This window comes from Dioscorea cayenensis, unplaced genomic scaffold (genome assembly GCF_009730915.1).
Source record: "Dioscorea cayenensis subsp. rotundata cultivar TDr96_F1 unplaced genomic scaffold, TDr96_F1_v2_PseudoChromosome.rev07_lg8_w22 25.fasta BLBR01001922.1, whole genome shotgun sequence".
Taxonomy (NCBI): domain Eukaryota; kingdom Viridiplantae; phylum Streptophyta; class Magnoliopsida; order Dioscoreales; family Dioscoreaceae; genus Dioscorea; species Dioscorea cayenensis.
The window spans coordinates 17,806-38,591 of NW_024088313.1; the positions used below are offsets into that span (position 1 = coordinate 17,806).

At 32.0% G+C, this 20,786-nt stretch overlaps 1 protein-coding gene and 1 long non-coding RNA gene across 3 annotated transcripts; one reads left to right on the forward strand and one right to left on the reverse strand.

Moving 5' to 3' along the window:
- Positions 1–5,315: 5,315 nt before the first annotated feature.
- On the reverse strand, positions 5,316–9,481 carry LOC120257179. The gene is made up of 3 exons (XR_005535559.1): positions 9,219–9,481; positions 5,942–6,042; positions 5,316–5,617 (listed from the first exon to the last, which is right to left on the reverse strand). It is a non-coding gene; the product is annotated as an uncharacterized LOC120257179 (long non-coding RNA).
- A 3,048-nt stretch (positions 9,482–12,529) lies between these two features.
- Positions 12,530–19,950, forward strand: LOC120257178 (spermine synthase). Of its 2 annotated transcripts, none has more exons than XM_039264756.1 (12): positions 12,530–12,687; positions 13,726–13,949; positions 14,054–14,098; positions 14,254–14,330; positions 14,455–14,577; positions 15,983–16,087; positions 16,177–16,249; positions 16,458–16,529; positions 17,596–17,791; positions 18,073–18,202; positions 19,378–19,440; positions 19,574–19,950. In XM_039264756.1, exons 2-12 carry the CDS (start codon positions 13,757–13,759, stop codon positions 19,577–19,579), a joined length of 1,083 nt encoding a protein of 360 aa, XP_039120690.1. In that variant the 5' UTR covers positions 12,530–12,687; positions 13,726–13,756; the 3' UTR covers positions 19,580–19,950. The 2 variants fall into 2 exon arrangements, with proteins under 2 accessions (XP_039120690.1, XP_039120691.1); XM_039264757.1 differs by lacking the exon at positions 12,530–12,687 and adding an exon at positions 12,709–12,790.
- Positions 19,951–20,786: the final 836 nt, after the last annotated feature.

Below are 20,786 nucleotides of genomic sequence, written 5' to 3' on the forward strand. Positions count from 1 at the left end.
GTCAAAAGCATCAACATAAGCATAAGAGAAGCGATTTCTATATATATATATATAGGGAAAAACATCATCTAGGGACGTCCCTAGATTTCAAATTCAGTGATATTTTTAATGCTAAGCCGTCAATCATCATCACATGGTCGATCAGATTATCATCGACACTGGTCATCAGCTTTCATGATCGAGCTTTGTCAGCCATACGGAAGATGCCGTTATCTCATCATGTCAATGGGCCGGCAGTTACATGTAGGTGCAATCAGGACTCCTAGATGACGTCGTCTCATATGACATATGACGGGACCCATCATCTAGGGACGCCCCTGAGATTTCAAATCTAGGATGTCCATACAGCTAACCGGATGGTAATCCGGACGGTCTCATCATTTGACAAGAGAAACCGCGTTTCATGCTAGTTGCAGACAAAGATCAGCGTAATAAAGAAATAGGCCAGACAAGACTAAGATGTAAACAATCAACCATCGCCTGACGATCCAACGGTTTAGATGAAACATCCCTGGGATTTGAAATCTAGGACTTATCTCAGATGCATGTTTTTCCTATCTATATATATGAGGACTCATCATCTAGGATCGCAGATTTCAAATCTAGATGTCCATAATAGCCACTCGATGGTAATCAGATGGCTCTATCATTACGAACAAAGAGAAACCGCGTTTCTACAAGGTTATTGTAGCAGGTGATTATGAACAGTAAAAATGTGTAAAGTCACTACAAGAAATACGTGAAAAAGTGCTTAAATCGATTTTTCAACGAAGACTACATTTCCGTTGTTAAATATATTTAGCAATCGTAATTCAGCAACGGAATCATTCGACGGCTTATTCTCAAGTCGCTATTCAGAATTCGTCAAGATTATAAAAATTCCGTCGTTATTTTCTTATGTTGTGCCGACGGGACACTTCAGTGACAAACAAAAGAACTCCGTCAGTTAATATAATAATAAAATATTCATAGGTTCACAAAAATTCCCTATATATTTCCGCCGTAATGTTTTGCATAGTAGCGAACTATTCCGTTACTATTATTCTTATAGCAACGGAAAGTTTATTTTACTAACAATATTTTTCTTATGTTAGCAACGGAATGTCCGTCGCCATTATCTTATTTTTAATGAAAGTTCCGTCTATATGTTCTCATTAACTACGAAATCCATATTATGTCCATTGCTATTTTTCTTTTTTAGCAGCGGAATTTTTGGTTATTATTTTTCCGTTAGCAAACGGATTTTCCCCTTTTCCGCTATATTTTCTTGTTCCAACGGAATTTTGGTTGTCATTTTTCTACTAGCAACGGATTTTCTTTATTTGGTTCCGTGGCTATTTTTCTTATTGCAACGGAATTTTGGTTGTTATTTTCCTACTAGCAACAAATTTCTTTTTTTTTCCGTTGCTATTGTCCATTTAGTAACGGATGTTCACGTGTTGTTATCCCTCTATCATTGTCATTTGCAACGGAATATCCGTTGCTATTTTTTGTTATTGATTATTATAGATATTAGCTATGAAATTTATTTTTTCATACAACCTGCACAATTTATTGTAGAAATGAAAAAAAAATTGTCCATACAAATACAATTAGTATAAATTATCCATACAAATGATCTATAAAACAAATTATCTCATTAAATATCCAATATCCATCATTTCATTCATACCAAAAATACAAATAATCCATACAAATGTTCCAACATTACATCACAATGAAAAATCCATCATCAACAATTTTCTAATCCATCAATACAATTATCACCAACAAACAAAGTTAAAAGCAAAGATCCATCGTTAGCATACACTGAATTACCTTGAGTGTTCCTCTTCTTGACCATTGTCCTTTATTAAAAATCATAAAAGTTTAAAGTCCATCAAATCAAATTGTTATAAAAATACAATTGTAAACAACAAACAAAGTAAAAATAATATATGAAGGTATATTCAATTACCTTGAGTTTTTATTCCCATCTTCTTGCCCCAAATGTCTTCCTATATGAAAAACCAAGAAAAATTTTGAAAATCCATCAAATTAAATATTAACTAGAAATTTATAAATATAACACAAAAATTAATATAAGTGAGAGCAAATTTATACCTAAAATCATTTAGTTGTTGATGGAGGCATATTTGATCCAAATTTCTCCATCATGAAACTCATCATAATCTGAAATTGATTTTTCAAATCGCTTATATCACCCTATAGCATTCTTCATTTGACTCACATCACCGGTCAATGATTCAAGCTTCTCCTCTAAACTCACAATTTTTATCATCATTAAGAGAGTATTCATATACGGAGTACTAGTGGAAGGACCACAAACTGAGTTAGTTGTGCATGCAACTGCACTAGAAGTAGTATCAAATAATGCTTTTAGGAATTAACCACTGGTGCCAAACCCATATACATGCGTGCGATGTAGCCATCTTTTTCTCCAATTGATGGCGCCCATGCTACGGATCAAACTCGTGACTGATCGAAAGTATTATCACCATATTTTTTTCGAGATAATGTAGATTGATATTTCTCCTATAACAAGTGAAAAACATATTAATTGATTTAAGTTTACCAAAATATAGAAGTAAACAATTCACAACCCTAAAAGAATGATTAACATACACTAACAACTTTGGATTTATTGGTTCTACAAAATCACCACTTCCTTTGACCATTTATGAGTTCTCTCAAATAATTCTAGATATTGTATTGGTGGATTTGAAGCTCTTCTTCCCTACATAAGAAATGTTTTTAATTATACTACACATGTAATTTTATTATTGCAAATGTGCCTATAATAAATTGGCAAAATTAAATCCATGACATGAATGAAGTGAAAAGATAGATACCATTAGCTTTTGAGTAGCAAGAAATGAACGAGAACCACTAGTGTGTTTCGTGATACTTCCTTCTTTTGAGTTAGCTGATTGGTCAATGCTTTCTTGGATTTGTTTTTGCCAACTCTCTGCATCCAAACTGTATCTATCAAAGCATCCCAAATGTTAGTTGGCATCCATTCCTTTTCATTCCTTTACACTTGTTAATATCAGCTAAACATTAGTGACACACGCTTCTTCCATAGCTTTTTGTTCTTTCACCATTCAATGTGTCTTTGAATCGCTCCTTACATGTCTTTTTCCCATACTCTTCATACATTAGGGTTTCCTCGCGTATGGGCCAAGTAAAAATATTCCTAAAAATTGGGTATTACTAATTAGAAGTCATATCCACAAAAATAAGATTTAAGGTTTAAGGAAGTAAAGCAAATTAAGATAAAGTAACACAATTGATAGTTACCCCAAATTTCTTCCACATAGCTTCTTTTTACATCATCTGGAACTTTTTCCAAGTTGTCACACCCCGGCAAAAATAATTTTTAATTATTTTGACAATGATGATGACACCCTTTCTCCGCAAAAACACTATGAGAAGTTATTGTTAGCCATTAAACAATAAAAGTATAAAAACAAAAAAGTAGTTAATAAACCCCAAAGATTACTTATAGAATATATCACAATAAATCCAAATTTCTTCAAATTACCTATCACCAAGAATTGTCAAATGACGTTTTCCGTTTACATCTTCTGGAGTGATTCTTCCTAAAGTGGGTCCTCTTGTTCGGCGTTGTATATCTTGTCTTGCAACATCTTCAACTGCAATTGATAATCCATCGGAACCTAATTCTAATGTCTCATTCACTATTGGTTCAATTGGTGGATCATAATTTGTCGATGCTTGATTGCCTGGAGTACCCATAGAAGATGCTATCACAAATGGTTTCATAGTGGACTGAATAGTGGAAGTTACTTTCAAAGGTGGACGACATGCAGAATTCCTTGTAGAGTGAATGTTGCTTGTTTCAATTGCTTGACCTTTACCTTTATTTTTTGTCTTGGGGTCTTTTGGTTTAACCATTGCAACACTATTGCAAAAAATAATAATTGTTAGGATCAATTCACAATGGAAATCTTTAGCTACATATTAATACAAAATTTAAACAATATTCATATTGAGGGTACATATAGATCTACAATAATAACCAAAGCATACACAGAAAAATTAAACAATATTCATGAACAACAAAAAAAAAAAACAAACATTTTGTCTATATGTTAACGACTACATTAACATATAAACTACAATAGTGACTATCACAATAACTAAAGAATACACACAAAAATTAATCAACATTCATGAACAACAAAAAAATCATACATTTAATCTATATGTTAATGACTACATCAACATATAAATTGCATTAATGACTATCACAATAAATTGCAAACATAAGTAAGATAATTTTTCCATGGAATAAGTTGCAACCTAGTGCCATAAGCTTTTGCATATCCAATTGGAAAACTAAAAATATTATGGATGGATTAGTCCAAAAACTTAAAATAAATGTAAAGATGAATAATTTTTCATGACAAATACGCAAATTGATAAAAGCTCTCAATTATCATTGTAGTAATGAAAATCATATTCTTCATCATCTTCAAATTCATCTCCATCATCCACATTGTTTGCTTCATCCCCGTCTTCGTCGTCATTTTCTGCTGCAGGTCCAAAAGGACAAACCATCAGCACATAGCCCGAGTCTCACATTACGAGGTTCTTGACTAAAAGATGGATATGTTTCGTTAAAATGTTGCCATACCTTCCCATCAACAGGATGTCTAAGTACACCATCATCACTTTGATTAGTTGCATGCCATGTCATGTTTTCAGCAGTCTTTGCTGACATATAAAGCCTTTGAAGTCTTGGTATAAGTGGCAAATAACGTAAAATTTTGCATGGAATCTCCTTTTGCTTCCCCTTTTTTGATTTCCCCGTTTGTCTCATCTTATACCGAGGATGCCCACAAACAGAACAATGGTTAAGATCATTGGCTTCTTTATAAAACAACATGCAATTGTTTTGACAAACATGAATCTTCTCATAACCCATACCAAGATTTTTCATCTTTTGTTTTGTTCTATAAAAGTTGTCAGGTAGGCATGCATCTTCTGGAAGCATATTCTTAATCATCACCACAAGACGATCAAAACATGCTTCACTCATGTTAAACTCAGACTTTAAATTTAGCAATTGTGATAAAGCTGATAACTTTGTGTACTTGTCACAACCTTGATATAATGGTTCATCTGCATCATGCAATAAAGAATAGAATGTAGCTGCTTTGGGATTTGGTTCTTTTTCCACAAAACTTGAGCTACTACCATGATAAGGAGGAATATTAAAAGTTGGACCCATAAGATCCCTAATCATTTGAGTATATGGATTTTGGGATTCCACTTGAGACATTGTGTCATCATGTTCATCTCCATATCTAGAAGATTGCCCAATTTCATATTCTCCATGAGAAGTCCAAGTTGTATAACCAAGCATAAATCCATTATAGTAAAGGTGTCTACGAACTATATCAACAATCTGAAACATGCTATTTTCACACCGACGACAAGGACATCTTATAGAATCCCCACTGACAATACCATTTTGAGAATATGCAAAGGCAATAAATTCCTCTACTCCCTTTATAAATTCATCATTGATGAATGATGCCCGATCCCTACCGCAATACATCCAAGACCGATCTCTAACCATGTTTCAAGTCTAACAACAAAAAAGAAAAAAACACAACATTGTATTAAAATTATTTGCACAATTAAAAAGTATTAAAATAATCAAGTATTTGTACAATTAAATTAAGGTAGCATTATTTCCCCATACTAGTAAGCGGGTATGGTCATACAAATATGAGTGAAAGGACTACATGCAATTCCATCATTAAACCAATGCTTAAAAAGAACAAACTAGTATCAAAATTGAAAGCATTTCATAATATTATAATGGGATTAAATTAATATTTTTTTACTTCCACATAACTTCAAATTGCAATTTATGACAAATTAAAAAGAGATTAAAATAAATGTGTACCGTTAACAAGAGTGAAAAATTCAATTTGGGAATCCTATGAAGTCGGTGAAGCCAAAAACTACCAACCACCAAAGAAGTTGAAATTTATTGTCCACCCTAATCTGCAATCACGGAAGAATTGACTGAATATTATTTATAAATTCGAAGAATATATAAATTTTAACATCTAATTTATATAATAAGTTTTTCATCAAAATTATTAATATATTTAAAATCCAAAAATATATTTAATAAATAAAATAAATATGAAATAGATTTAAATTAATTTAAATAATATAATTGGATTAAAGACAAGTTGTGATTGATGAGTTGACTTAAATTATTTAAGAAAAAAATTAATTTCATTTTTATCACGAAATAATATAAATTAAATTAAATAAATGTGACGAGTATATATTAAAAATCCCCATCATTTTATTATCATAAAACTTAATAAGCTTATAGTTAATCTATGTAAAGGATCACTTTTATTTTTTTAAATTAAATTGAAAAGGAGTATTTTATATGTGAATGCGAATGTATATATATAAATATATAATACTTGTATTTCTTATATTTATTTTTAAACATATGGAAAAAGTAGACGTGTCTAATCATGCCCACAAGAAAAAAACATGCATCATGCCCCTTTCACCTAACATTATATAGTACCATGAATACTAAAGCAATGCATCATGGCCCTAATTTCAGCTTATGATATCAGAACACTAGGGGTGGACATGGGCCGGGCTGGGTCGGGTCTAGGCTGGGCTAGACTCAAATATACAACCAATATATTCGAGTTTGGTAGGGCCAGTGTTCGCTAAAATTGTTTTGATCCAAACCCCGACCCATTTGATTGTCATTAGGCCCAGGCCCAGCCCGACCCGACCCAAAAAATAATTAATTTTTTTATGAAATAATTGAAATAACTAAATAAAACTACTACTACAACCCCTAAAATTTTTTCAAACATTTAAAAAAAAATACAACACAAGTATTATAAATGTTTACTCTTTTCAAGTCTATTACTATTATATGTATATAATTATATATTATAAATAATATATGATATATATATTATTTATTTATTCGGGTCGGACCGGGTCGGGTTGGGTCAAAATTCATCTGACCCAAACCCAGCCCGAAATTCAATCGGGCCAAAACATTTGAGCCCAACCCAGTTTTTTGGGCCAACTTTCTAAACCCAGGCCCTGTATTTTTTGGGCTAGGTTCGGGTCAACCCATGGGTCGCTCGGCCCATGTCCACCCCTACAGAACACTAAAGAAGTAATACATAGATATAATATATGTTTGTTGTATGAGTGAAAGACATATGGCATTTCTTAAGGCTTAATGAAACAGTGGAAAAGATGCTTGTGGTGATATGAAGAAAGTGAAATGTCATTAAAAGAACACTGGTGTTAAATTAAAGATATCCATGTAACATCATCTTGATGAGTTGTGTATAATTAATGTGATAACTCATGCATGTGCATATAGTGAAAAACAGTGGAAAAGATGCTTGTGTGCATGAAAAATAGCATGTGAAAAAAACAGTCAAAATTCTGTGTGTGTGAGTGTGTCAGTGTGTATACAAATATATATATATATGCAAATTTTTTCTTATTGTCCTAATAAATATGCACGCAAATTCATAAGAATTGAACTTTTCTTATGTCTCTTATTAATAAGGGGTATTATGCCATTGGTGTAGGTAACAAAACAATTGAAAAAATATTATTAAAATTGAAAGAACAATAAAAAATATTAAGATAATTATATGATCTTACAACATCAAAACAAACAAATAAACAAATCTAACAAACTAAAATGAAATTTCAAAACTAAACTTTTGTTTAAAATTTTCAATATTATTATTAGCTAACACCACAATCATTTTTTGTTTTATTTGTTTAAAATAAACCTATAGATAATAACTGAATCTTTACTGACATATATATATATATATATATATAAGATCAGAAGGTAGAGAAATTAAACATTACAAACATATTAGAGATGATACTTGCTCTTCAAAACCAATCATGTCTAACATAATAACAACTAGAATAAAGAGGTCTTTCAATTGAGATTTGGTAAAAGTAGATCATAGGAGCTGAAGCAAAAAATTGCCAACCAAATGTCCAATTGCGAGAAGCTACCACCAATAATAATGCTGATTGGTGATAATACATACAGAATCATCTATTTAATTCCTACAGAATACTAACAGAAACCAAACTGGTCAGAGATTATGTACAGATCTGGAAAATTTTCAGAGAATTCGAGGATGATATAAAGTGTTATATATATATATATATATATAAAGGAATGAAAAGATTCAAAAGAAAGCACTCAAAAAAAAAAAAATTATATCATCAAAAATTATAACCTATTTAAATAAATAAATAAATAAATAACTTGACACATGCCACCAACCAATCCCTCCATAGTAGCGGGTATACTGCATGAGGTTTCTGTTTCAGGACAGTGAAATAGTAACTAAAACATTATTGGTAGGTTGAAGATCTGACAATTAATATATTTTATGATGGATCAATGCAAAAGCCATGCACTGCATTCTGGGAAGGCAACCAGTCCAGTTATGCAGATAAGGTAAAGCAATTCCCCAGGAAATTTGAAAGGCACATGACACTCACTTACTGTATGTCCCGCCAAAGAAGTTGGTATACTGGGGCTTGTATTTCATGATCCCAGTGAAATTAATAACTAAAACAAAGACTGAGATATTGTAGAAAAATGAGTAACATTTAATACTTTCCTTCACTCTCTTGTCTTGATCATTTAATGTGACTTTGAGCCAAGTATATATTATGTATTATTAATGAAAGTTCTTTTCCATTGAATCATAAAACTTATATATATTCTTAAATCCAATCTATCTAATTCATGAACCTGATTTAACTGAATCTGAACCCATTCTCCGGATGCTAGCTGCTTCATATGAACATTTGATTTAACCATTAAATTAATTACCAGGTTATGAACAATCAATGAAAGATTGTGCTTTTTTTTTACACCTTCTGGAAACTATATCCGCCAACTACCAATCACAAAAACAAGAAATGATCACGAAAAGACAAATTCCAACACCCCTCACAAATCAAAACCCCGAAATAAACCCTAAACCCCGCATTCACATCCATTTCAACCAAAAAAACAACAATCAAAATCCAAATAGTTCAATCCTACCCTCAAACCCTAATCCAAAGTTCAGACATTAAAAGAAACCATCAAGAAAATAAAACAACAAACAAACAGTAGAAAACCTCACCTCTAAGACTCCCAAAGAAACCCTAGCTTCTCCCAAATCCACCTCCAAAAGTCCACAAAAAACCTCTTCGCTTCCCAATTGCACAGGAGAAAGAGAGAGAGAAATCACAAAGCTTTTCTCGAGCCGCAGATCATGAAATGAGGTTGTCGCCGCGCACCGGAGAGAGGAGATGTTGTAGATGACGGAGCAGACCCGATCGACGAGATGTTAGGGTGGATTAAAACCCTAAACCTATATCCAAGGAAAAAGGAAAGCACGGACACTAAGAGATAGAGAGAGGGAACTGGGCTTTCTCCTTTTTCCTTTATTTATTTATTTATTTAGTTTATATCATAATGAATTGAACTTTGTAAAAAGCTTTTATTGTAATAAACCCAGCATGAATTTTTTTTTTAAGTTTGGACACTTCAATAAATCCAAGCTTTTAAGCTTTTATTTATTTATTTATTCTTTTGTATCTTTATTATATAATAATGTGCATATAGTGTTTCCTGATTGCTTTAATTGTAGTTAATGAAGCTTCTAGGGTGGATATAATTATTAGTTAATAATTAAAATATATAGTATGTTTTTTATTAACAAAATAATTACATAAATTATTAATATATTTTTTAATAATGAAGTTTTTAAGATAAAATCTGTTTAGAATTAAATTCGCATTGTGTGTATAAATATTTGTGGTATGATGATTATGTTATGGTATATGAGTTAGACTCGATTAAATAGATCGAATTAAATTAGATTTATAATAAATAAAAAAATTAAATATAAACCAACTCAAAAATTAAAGGTTTAAAGGTTTTTAAATAACAAATTGTGGTTAAGATTCCATGTTTTCTATATTCTAATTAGGAACAAAATATATTGCATTTTTAATAATTTAATTTTTTTATTTTTAAAAGGTGGTAAGCTACAAACTTTTTTGATTATATATGTACACATTAAAAGGTTCAATTATATATTTTTGAATGCATTATGAATTATTTTAATTTTTTTATTACAACAACAACAATAATAATAATAATAATAATAAACTTAGATTGGATCCGGATCCATGATTGAGAGTTGGGCATATGAGATGCACATGGTGTTGCTTCCTTGGTAGTGCTATGGTCCAGGATAAAGAGCCATGCATGCAATAAACAAGGGAGGCAAACAGGTTCATTAGTGCCTTTCATTACAATTGGATGCATGTCTCTTTTAAATTTGTTTTCTTGGGAGACACCAAACTTCAAAAATTTAATCAATTATTTAATTAAGTGGGCTATTAATTAGTTAAAAAAATTAAGAATAAAGAATTAGTTAGTGGGTCATGTGACCTAATAAAAAATCAAATTGATTTAATTAGAATATATAAATTATAAATATTAATAAATAATATTTTTATTTTTTTAAGTTTGGGTTTCAAATAATATTTAATTTAAGACTTAAGTTTGTTTTTTTAATATTTTTAATTTATATATATAAATTAATTTATAAAATTGGAAAAATCAAATATTTTTTTATAAAGTGAAAATGTATAAATAAAAAAATTATAAATCTCAAATATTAATAAATAATATTTTATTTATTTTTTTAAAAATTTTTGGAATAGCAATGGACTTATTCCTTTGCTATGTTCGGTTGCTATTCATCTAAATTCCGTTGTTATATTTTACATTTCTGTCGCTAATGTAATAAAAATAAGTTGATTTATGATGTTTTATTCCGTCGGTAATTCAAAACTGAATCCGTCGCCAATGTTTGCCAATACCGACGGAACGGATCCGTAGTAATTTGTTAGCAACAAAACTTCGCGGGAAAATTAAGGCACGTAAGCTCTCACAAAGGATAGCAACGGAATAAATCCGTTGCTATATTTTCCGTTGTTATTAATCAACATTCCGTTGCTATATTATACAATTCCGTTGGTAGTCCGACGCTAATTCCGTCGCCAATGTATAAAAATAGCAACTGAACGAATTCGTAGCAATATTTCCGTTGTCTTTTCCTGTATTTCTTGTAGTGAGTGTTTATGTAAACAATCAACCATCAGATGATGATCCAACGGTTTAGATTTAAAACATCCCTAGATTTGAAATCTAGGGACTTATCTAGATGATGTTTTTCCATATATATATATATATATAGTTCCTTCGAATGGAATAACAGTTTTTCTTAGAAGCTCACGTTTCCTAGTGTTTTAGGAATGGGTTTTTTATTCCTTTGTGTAAAATATGCTCAATTTATATTTTTTAAGTGTTTTTTTTTTAACTTTTAAGTGTTTGATTTATACATCCATCTTTGGATACCAAATATATTAAGTGCATCTAAAAGTAAGTGAAGCATTTGTAATTTTTTTATATGTATTGGGGCATATTCACTTGAAAGGACTTCTAGAGCATGAAATTACTATTAAGGGCATATAAATTATTTTAGACTAAAACTTCATATTAATTTGCATAAAATTTCAAAACAAGAGTTGCCTTTAATTAAACTAAATGAAGATACAATTAATTTTTTTCAAAAGTGTTACCTCAAAACCATATTTATAACCTTAAGCCACACAATAAACATATTAGTATCTAAGATTATAAAATATAAGTCTAATTGTACATCATAATATATCACTTACTGCACACAACTCTCACCACCAAATGTGTTGCAACAATTTCCATTTTAAGGACAACATGTGAAATAAAATAATTCAAATGACGTATTTTTGGATGCAAAATTTAGGAAAAAGAAATATCTACTCATCTCATATATTATCTCAAAAGAAAATGTTATTAAAAATTAATGAGATTTAAAAAGTGCGAAGTGCTAGCTGAAAGATTCATTATGTTTTCAAAAACTTTTTTATCTTCATTGAGTAGAACACACTCATATGGTAATTCATTCTTGATTCCAAATGTTAAATTTAGAAGAAATCCTCAATGATAGTTTTCATCACTCCTTTAGTGTTTTAATTTAAAATTTAAATGTATATGGTGGACCAGAAGTAAGAGAAGAAAAACCGCGAGAGCAATAAAAAAGATTGAGATTTATAAAATAAAAATAATAATAATTTTTCTTAAAACTTGTGAAACGGTTCCGAGACGGATGGTGCAAGAGCCGTGAGACACTTTAAAAAATAATAATAACAATAATATAAAATAAATAAAAAGTTCAGGTGCGAGTATTTTGACAATTGAAGAAAATGCTGATCACGAGGCACTTCTAGCGGCCAAGATTACCCTTTATTCCCTATACCTCTCCAAAACGCTCCATGGGCAAGTCGGTCATCTTAGCTCCGACTCCTCGTACCTAACTCAAGTATAAAATACCACCGCTTCTCCTTCCCACGAACTCCACGAGCACAACAAAGAGAGAGAAAAACACTAAATCGAATCCATAATTTCGAATATCGAAAGCGAAGCATCTCCGCATCGATCCTGAACTTCTCCGAGAAGCCGGCATCGTCCAGCCCCTCGTCCTCCATTAAAGCCAGGTGAGCGCTTCTGATTTCGCTACTTTGATCTTTTCTTTAGCTTCTTGGAACTTGGGTAAAGAGAGCCGGTTGGAAACCCTAGTTTAGTATCGGATGATTTTGGGTGTGATTTTCTTGTGCTGATCTTCGTGCTGTGTCTTGTTTCTTGGGGTTTAGTCTTGGTTTTGGGTTTGGAGTTTTAAGTGAGATTTTAGTTGTTTTTACTGATTTTTTTCCTTTTTAGTTTTTAGGGTTTTTGTGGAATTTCTTTTATGTGATTTTGATTAGTTGGTTACTGAAAGGTAGAATAATGTGCTTTGGGTTTTGATAATTGGCTCTGATTTCTTGATTTTTAGTTCTAGCTTTAGTTTTAGAGTTTGAATGAGGGCTTTTTAGAATTTTATTGTGTTAATTTGAGCACTTAGTTAGTGAGTGTATTTTGGATATGATGATTAATTGTCTCTGATCTTCGCAGAGTGTCTCTAGTTTTTGGATGAGTCTTTGGTTGTTTTTGCTGATTTTTCATTGTTATTGTTGTTTTGTTTTTGAATTTTATTGTGTGATTTTGATTTGCTTGGTTACTTGGAGCTAGAGGAATATATCTCAGTTTTGGCTGATTTATATTTATTATTTTTGTTTTGTTTGGATATTTTTCTTATGTGATTTTGATTACTTAGTTACTGCAAAGTAGAAGATTATATCTCCGAGTTTGATAATTCGCTTTCCTCCTCCATAGAGTGTCTCATTTAGAAGTTTATAATTTTAATTAAGTTTGGGAGATGGTTGATTTGGCCACGTATTTTTATATTTAATCTTTGTGTTTTTTATTACTTAGTAACTGTGAGGTAGGTGAATGTTCAACTTTGCCTGTCTATCATGTATTTAGGTGTTTTTTTTTATTTGATTTTTGATGGTATTGGAAAGTGTGGGAAGTGTTAAGTTAGAAATTTTAACAGCATAGTGTAATATGACTTTTTTTTTTAATTGGGATCTTTGTCTATAGTTATATGTGGGTTTTGTTTGGTAATACTGATTGATGTTTTTTCTTGAATGGAATAGAGACTGGAAACTACAAAGCTAAACAGGATTCATGGGGGGAAATGGCGCAGGAAGAGGCTTCGACCTCGAGAAGATTTTGGAGTTGAATGGGGAGGGGGAGAATGGCTCCCCCAAATCCATCCCCCTATGCTGCAAGAAAGCAATAGCAGCAATGCCAGAGTCTGAAGCCAAGTGTCATGCTACAGTGGTTTCGGGGTGGTTTTCAGAGTCTCGTTTATATTCTGGTTATTAGCTAATGATTTTATCATAGCTCTTACTTCATTATATTGTAGCCATCTTAATATCTTGGGCGTTCTTTTTCTTTTTAGTGACTTCTCTATATTTGCAGATAAAATGGGCAAGTTGTTGTATTACAACAACCCTATGTGGCCAGGTACCCCTTCTTGAGATCTTATAATTAGCTCTGTTGCCTGTTTTACTATAATCACTTCATGGCTCATAGATGGTCAATGATCTCCCTGTACTTTTTTCTTTTTTCTTTTTTTGGTTATACTTTGCCATTTCTTTAAATGCATAATTTCTTTGCAGGAGAGGCCCATTCATTGAAGGTTGAAAAGATTTTATATCAAGGAAAGTCAGACTACCAAGAGATCTTGGTCTTTGAGGTTAATATTATTATTTAATGCAAACATTTGAGCTTCCAGACTTGCTTGTATGCATAGTTAGCTTTACTCTTTTGTAGCTTTTATAATTAGGTTATTATTTATTATTTATTGCACTCTCCTGCAGTCTTTGACATATGGAAAAGTGCTTGCTCTTGATGGCATTGTACAACTGACTGAAAAAGATGAATGTGCCTACCAAGAAATGATGGCTCACCTTCCTCTCTGTTCAATTCCATCACCCAAAACTGTAATGCATATATTTTAGATGTAACATTTTTTTTTTTATTGATTACTGGCCAATTATATTTCTTTTTGCAGATTTCACATATTATATAGTTGTGCGTTCCTCAATCAAGTGCCATGAAAATTTTGCACTTTTAATTGACCGTGATATCTTGCTTTTTGTTATTTTACTCTTGCATGCTTTGCATGTAACAAAATCTCCAAATGATCCCTAGGTTTCCATCAAAAATCCATTTAGGACTTTTCATTTATTTTTATGCTTTTCTCTGCCATACTGTGTGGGATTTGTCCAACTCTCATACATTTGCATCTGGAGAAAATTAGTTACAAACTTGCATATCCTTTAGTAATTTATATTGTAATTTACTGCAAATCACTAGAAATACAAAAACCTATCTACTGTTAGCGGTTTGTCTAGGATTGTTGTGTTATTAGAGCTTCAGCATTTAATTTCAGCGCTTCACTGATAAGGTTGATTATGATATCTGTTAAAACAAAGTCTGAACAACCCACAATTTGCCATGACTCTATCTATGTTGTCCCTCTGTCATGTTGATCCTACAATTTGCACTATTTTATTTTCTGTTTCTGCAGTGCCTCAAGAAACATCAATCCTCTGAAAAGCCTTTTCTGGGCATAGATAAGATCTAGGATGTGGTGTATTATTGATTTCATTTATGTTCTCCATAATGGCACCATTTGGAGGTCAAGTATTATGGCAAATGATTAACTGATAACTCTATAGAAAAACTTGCGCAATGCATCCCTCTTAAAGGAAGAACTTTTGCTAGCATATTGTCTTTGTAGTGACTATCCTACTTGATGCATCAGTTTTTCAGTATATAACATATATCTATATTCCTTAATTTATATATGGTCTAGAATCTAGGGCCCATGCGTGCATCCCAAATATGCTAATATTTTGCTTTTTTTATTTTTGCTGACATGAATATTGTGTTAATTTGGCATAAAATGGCAATGCATCCTTTTACACCCCACTGCCAGGCTCTGCTTGTTATCCTAGTAAAGATGCGAAAATTGTACCAGATTTTAGGTTATATCCTATATGTTTCAACTCTCTTTTTTGCTGTCACGTGCTTTGCTTGTGTTGCATTTGCACATTAACTTTATTTTTGCTGATATGAAAAAGGATTTATCGTGGCATAAAACGGCATTATGTCCTTCTATACCCAATCTCTGCTTGTTATCCTAGCAAAGAATTAGAGGAAGTTATACTGTACTGCATTGTATTCTATGTGTTTTAAGTCTCCTTTGTTGGTTGGTGCTTTGATAGTACCTCATTTCAAAATTTTCTATAGCTGATACTTTGAACTTGATGCAAGTATTCTAGCAATTCGGTCGCATTATCAAGTCGTACTTTAGTTCACTCATTTATCTTCATGTTGTAGGTTTTGGTCGTAGGAGGTGGTGATGGTGGAGTTCTTCGGGAGATTTCCCGTCACAGTTCCGTGGAGATAATAGATATCTGTGAAATAGATGATTTAGTTATAGATGTAAGATTTTTTAAACTTTATTGCGTAAAGAATAGAAGAGTGTGCTTAATTAATGTGATTTCACTATTACGTGTGTCCACTCTCTTTAGGTTTGCAAAAAATTCTTTCCTGATTTATCTGTCGGTTTTGATGATCCTCGAGTTCGACTTCATGTTGGTGATGGTATGTTGTACAATAGAGCATTTCCAATCTTCTATTCATTGTTCATGATAGATTTTCAGCTAATGTAATCAATTATTCATTTCGGTTGAAAAGATCTCTATAAAACACAAGGTTGCAGAAGACTTAGAAGAGTCTTTGTTTTTTTATGGTTGCACCTGATGTTCTTGTGTTTATTCTTTCGTCTGTTTTAACATCAGTTTCCATGCAGCTGTACAGTTTCTAAGAAATGCTCCAGAAGGGATGTATGATGCCATTATTGTTGATTCCTCTGACCCAATAGGTATGCTACAATCTTATAGGTTTTAAATATTTTTATTAAAACTTTGCTATTTTAGGATCTATAAACTGGAGTTATTGAGACTCTTTTGATGGGAAATGTGATCATGTATGGAAGCATTTTTTATTATAAAACAGTTTTATTTTGGATCTATGAGTTGAATGCTTAATTGGTTAACTGGGATGCTCACTAATTGCAATGGTTTATGCTGTTGACATGTTCTTGTGTAGCTTTGGCCCCAATATGCTAGATCATGGGGTTTCCATATGATAAATGCCCCAAAGTGCTCTTTGAAATCTTGAACATATCATCACCTTAGCCTGGCATACATGGAATTTAGCAGCTCTCTAGGAAATATGTGCAAGTATGCATCTCTAACATGGCCATAATAATAATCCAAGATAAAAACTGATAGAATGCCAACCAGAGAAATGTCTCACTAAATTAAGAATTAGATGACCGTGTTAGTTAATCTAAATGTTGTTCATGTACATAATAATTTCAGATTTATAGTTTTGTGGCCTCCTCATTTCAATTATAGCAGTATGAGGAAGATTGAATTTTTAATTAATATTAGTACCAAATTATTGAAAATAAAAATTGTGGACCTACTATGGTATCAGCTAATCATTTTACTTAGAATTTAACAAATTGCATTTCTGGATAAAATTATTAAGGTTTTACTCATAAAAAATATAAAATGACATTATGGTTATGGTTGGGACTTCATAGTCTTCATATAAGTTGGAAGTTGGTATGAGTTTCCCAGAAAAGAACATTTTGATGTGGGCCGTTTAGTAGTTGAGTTTTATCTGGTGAGAACTGCTGACCAGGCAGAATGAACTTTCTAACATTCTCTTAAATGATTGAGTTGGTTCTCACTGTGCTTCTAATTTAGAATTCATTGGGTAACACTCTTCATTTTCTTCCTGCTTAATTTTTCTTTCTCATGAAGGTTCTAGACAGCCCTCTGGCTGTTTGTTTGAAATCTTATTAGACCAAAATATTTGAATTTCTCTGTTGGTTGGTCCTGTTCTTGTGGGCGCTCTTATCATTTGATTTATTGCAGGTCCAGCTCAACAGCTAATTGAAAAACCGTTTTTTGAGACAATAGCAAAGGCATTAAGGCCTGGTGGTGTTCTTTGCAATCAAGCAGAGAGCTTATGGCTTCATACCCATCTTATTCAGGATATGCTCTCGGTCTGTCATCAAACATTTAAGGGCTCTGTCCATTATGCCTGGACAAGTGTTCCTACCTATCCTAGGTGAATATATCTTTTGATGCTTGAGTAAACACTTACGCATCTTAGGTAAACATTACTTTAGTGAGGATTTAATGATGCAGTGGGCATGCTTGACTAACTTCTATGTTTACTGATTGCTTTTTGATTGTTTTTAGTTAGAAATAAGCTAGTGCTTAATCCACCTTTCATGTTATATTCCCAACGAAATATGTTAAATAATTGTTAATCTATGGTAATGTAATCCATATCATGCATATCATAAGTCTGCTTTGTTAAAGGGTGACTTCTCACTAACTTGGCAGTGGCGTGATTGGATTTATATTATGCTCAACTGATGGACCGCCTATCAATTTCTTGAGCCCAATAAACCCGATCGAGAAACAAAAAGGCGCTCTCAACTCCAGGAGGGAACTCAGGTTCTATAATTCAGAGGTACTATATATAGTTTCAGTATCAATTTAAATAGTACCTTAATCAGATGCCGTCTCTTAAGCCTGTTATTTTTCATGAAGTATTGCTCAATTCTTTTGCAGGTATATTTTGCAAAAGCGTGCTGTATCAATTAAAGAAATGAAATGAACTTTATGGCTCTTGTTTGCAATTAACAGCCATAACTCATACTTATTGTTTCAATTTACCTTTGTTTTTTACTACTATTATATCCTATTAAATTGGTATCTGGTGGTAATTTTACACTGGCAATAAAATCATTAAGGATAAAGTTGCAACTTTACTCAATTTAAGTATATATATACATGTAAAAATAGATTTAACAAAAGTTAATGCAAGAAAAAGATAGTCTATCTGCCTTTGAAATAATTCCAAACTCGAAAAAGGAGTTATGCATCTGGATATGGTTTTAGTGGGGTTTTAGGAAAATAATGATTTGATGTCCTCAATGAATATTTTGACATTCTGCATAAGTTCTTAGATCTATGCATGGGTTGGATTTACTCTGGAATACTGTGGATGCTGAACCTAAACTAAACATGCAGTTTGCCCAATGTCATTGCTTAGCCAGTGATGATGCAAGAGTATATGGTGTGTTGTTTAAGATGCTTAACTGTAAATATTGTGAGGGAAATGGGGGGTAGACCTTGGCATTAGATGCAATAATTGTTCAGGAAAGGTGCAGGAAAACCTAACCAAGATTGTCCTTTTTATCCTATCCAAACCTGTGGTATCTGACCACTGGACTAAAATCAGTTGATACCTTGAAGCATACTTTTCCAGTATCAAGTATCAACTATCATGAACATGATTTCTTTTCTGGTTTTTGAGATAGATGAGGATGTCAATTTCAAAATCACAATTTCTTCTGAAACCATTTTTTATATGGGGCGCATTAAAAAAATGTTTTGTATATGGGGCACAATGAAATTTGCTGTTGTTACCATCATCAAACAAGTTTTTGATTAGTTTATATCCAATGGATATTAATGTGACAATCATCAAGGAACTACTTCAATGATTCTTTAATATAATTTCATCTACATCTCTTCTTCAAATTCTTAAGTTTTAGTTTAAAGTGGTTTGGCTGCCTTATTTTATATATAATACGCAATGCATTGTTTCATCTATGGATAATTGCTATTGCTTTGCGACAGATACACAGAGCTGCATTTGCATTGCCATCTTTCGCAAGGAGGGAGCTTCGTTCCTTGATTAGGGTACAAACTTCTTATCCCCTTTTGTCTCCTCCAAGTTTAAAGATCTGACTCCCTTGAATATCTACGCAATGATATCTTTTTTTCCCCTTCTTATCGTCATTCACAAACTTACTCTCATTTTAAATATATGCAGGCATGACTGAGATTATAAGTATCCAGGGAAACACAGTGAAGAACCAGCAGATATCTTTTGTGTGTGACATTATTAGGAATGAAAGACCAATTCTAGGAGACCTATCACATTATATCTACTACTATGTGTTTATTGAGTTTATTGTATCAATAATGCTAAAACTTAAGAGAGGATAGAAAACCTTGATTGCTTCCTGTTAAGTTTCTTGTTCTTATTAATCTAGGTCCTGTTTGGTTTGTTAGCAGTTGTTGTTTGGTGTTCTTCTATGGCTTTTTTGTAAGGATGTAACCCTTCAAAAGTCCGTAATTGCTTTTATACCCACTGTACCAATCATATTTGCTTATACAAGCCTGTGAGCCATTGTAATTTTTCTTGTATGATTCTTTACTCAAAAGTCAACTTGAAATCTTTTATTAGAGAGTGAAGTTCTAAAAAAATATATTGATTTTATACTTTGAGTATATAAGCAAACAACTTTTATGTTTGAAGGTATATAAATAAATATGGTTTTTACATAGGTGTACTAGCAATTATTTGTTATTGCAGGATGTGTCTGTGTGTGTATATGAAGTTATATAAATTTGAGCATAGAGTTTCATGTGCTTTTAGGTGATTTTTTTTTTGACATAGCTGCATGAATTTCGTGCCCATATGCTAAAATGCAACACAAGCATTACATAGCTGCATGAATTTCGTGCCCATATGCTAAAATGCAACACAAGCATTTGAATACATCTGGCTGCATCTCAGCAAACCGAATGTGCTCCCTACACTTGTACATAAGCGTTTGAATGCAAGCATCATATGACATTTATTATAAAGTTGTTTATTTATGTATTTTTCCCCACTTCTCAATGTATACATTCCAGTGATTTGGTAGAAACAGGTCTGGAATTTATTTTACTTTATATATTTATTTTATTGTAAGAGGTTATATAAATAAAAGGTCAAAACTACTTGGTTCAAATAATTAGAAAACACTTAAAAAAATGCAGAGTGATAATGGTTCGAATTCACATTAGAAAAATTAACTCATAAGTGATGTCGTAATCCACGTTCACGAGTTATAAAAAAAGCATGTGTTTGTCATTTTTTTTTATATAAAATAAAATAAAAATAAAAAAATAAAAGGGCCCTGGAGCATAAAAGCAGACAGCTAAGATATACAATCAACTGGGTTCACTGCTCCCATAACATGTTAATATGTGTGACA

What these genes read in the sequence shown, in the direction of transcription:
- LOC120257178 (XM_039264756.1), top strand. Translation starts at nt 13,757, where the DNA reads ATGGGGGGAAATGGCGCAGGAAGAGGCTTCGACCTCGAGAAGATTTTG. An exon ending in AGAGTCTCGTTTATATTCTG is followed by an intron (nt 13,950 to 14,053) that starts GTTATTAGCTAA and finishes CTATATTTGCAG; the next exon opens with ATAAAATGGGCAAGTTGTTG. An exon ending in TCAGGTTCTATAATTCAGAG is followed by an intron (nt 18,203 to 19,377) that starts GTACTATATATA and finishes GCTTTGCGACAG; the next exon opens with ATACACAGAGCTGCATTTGC.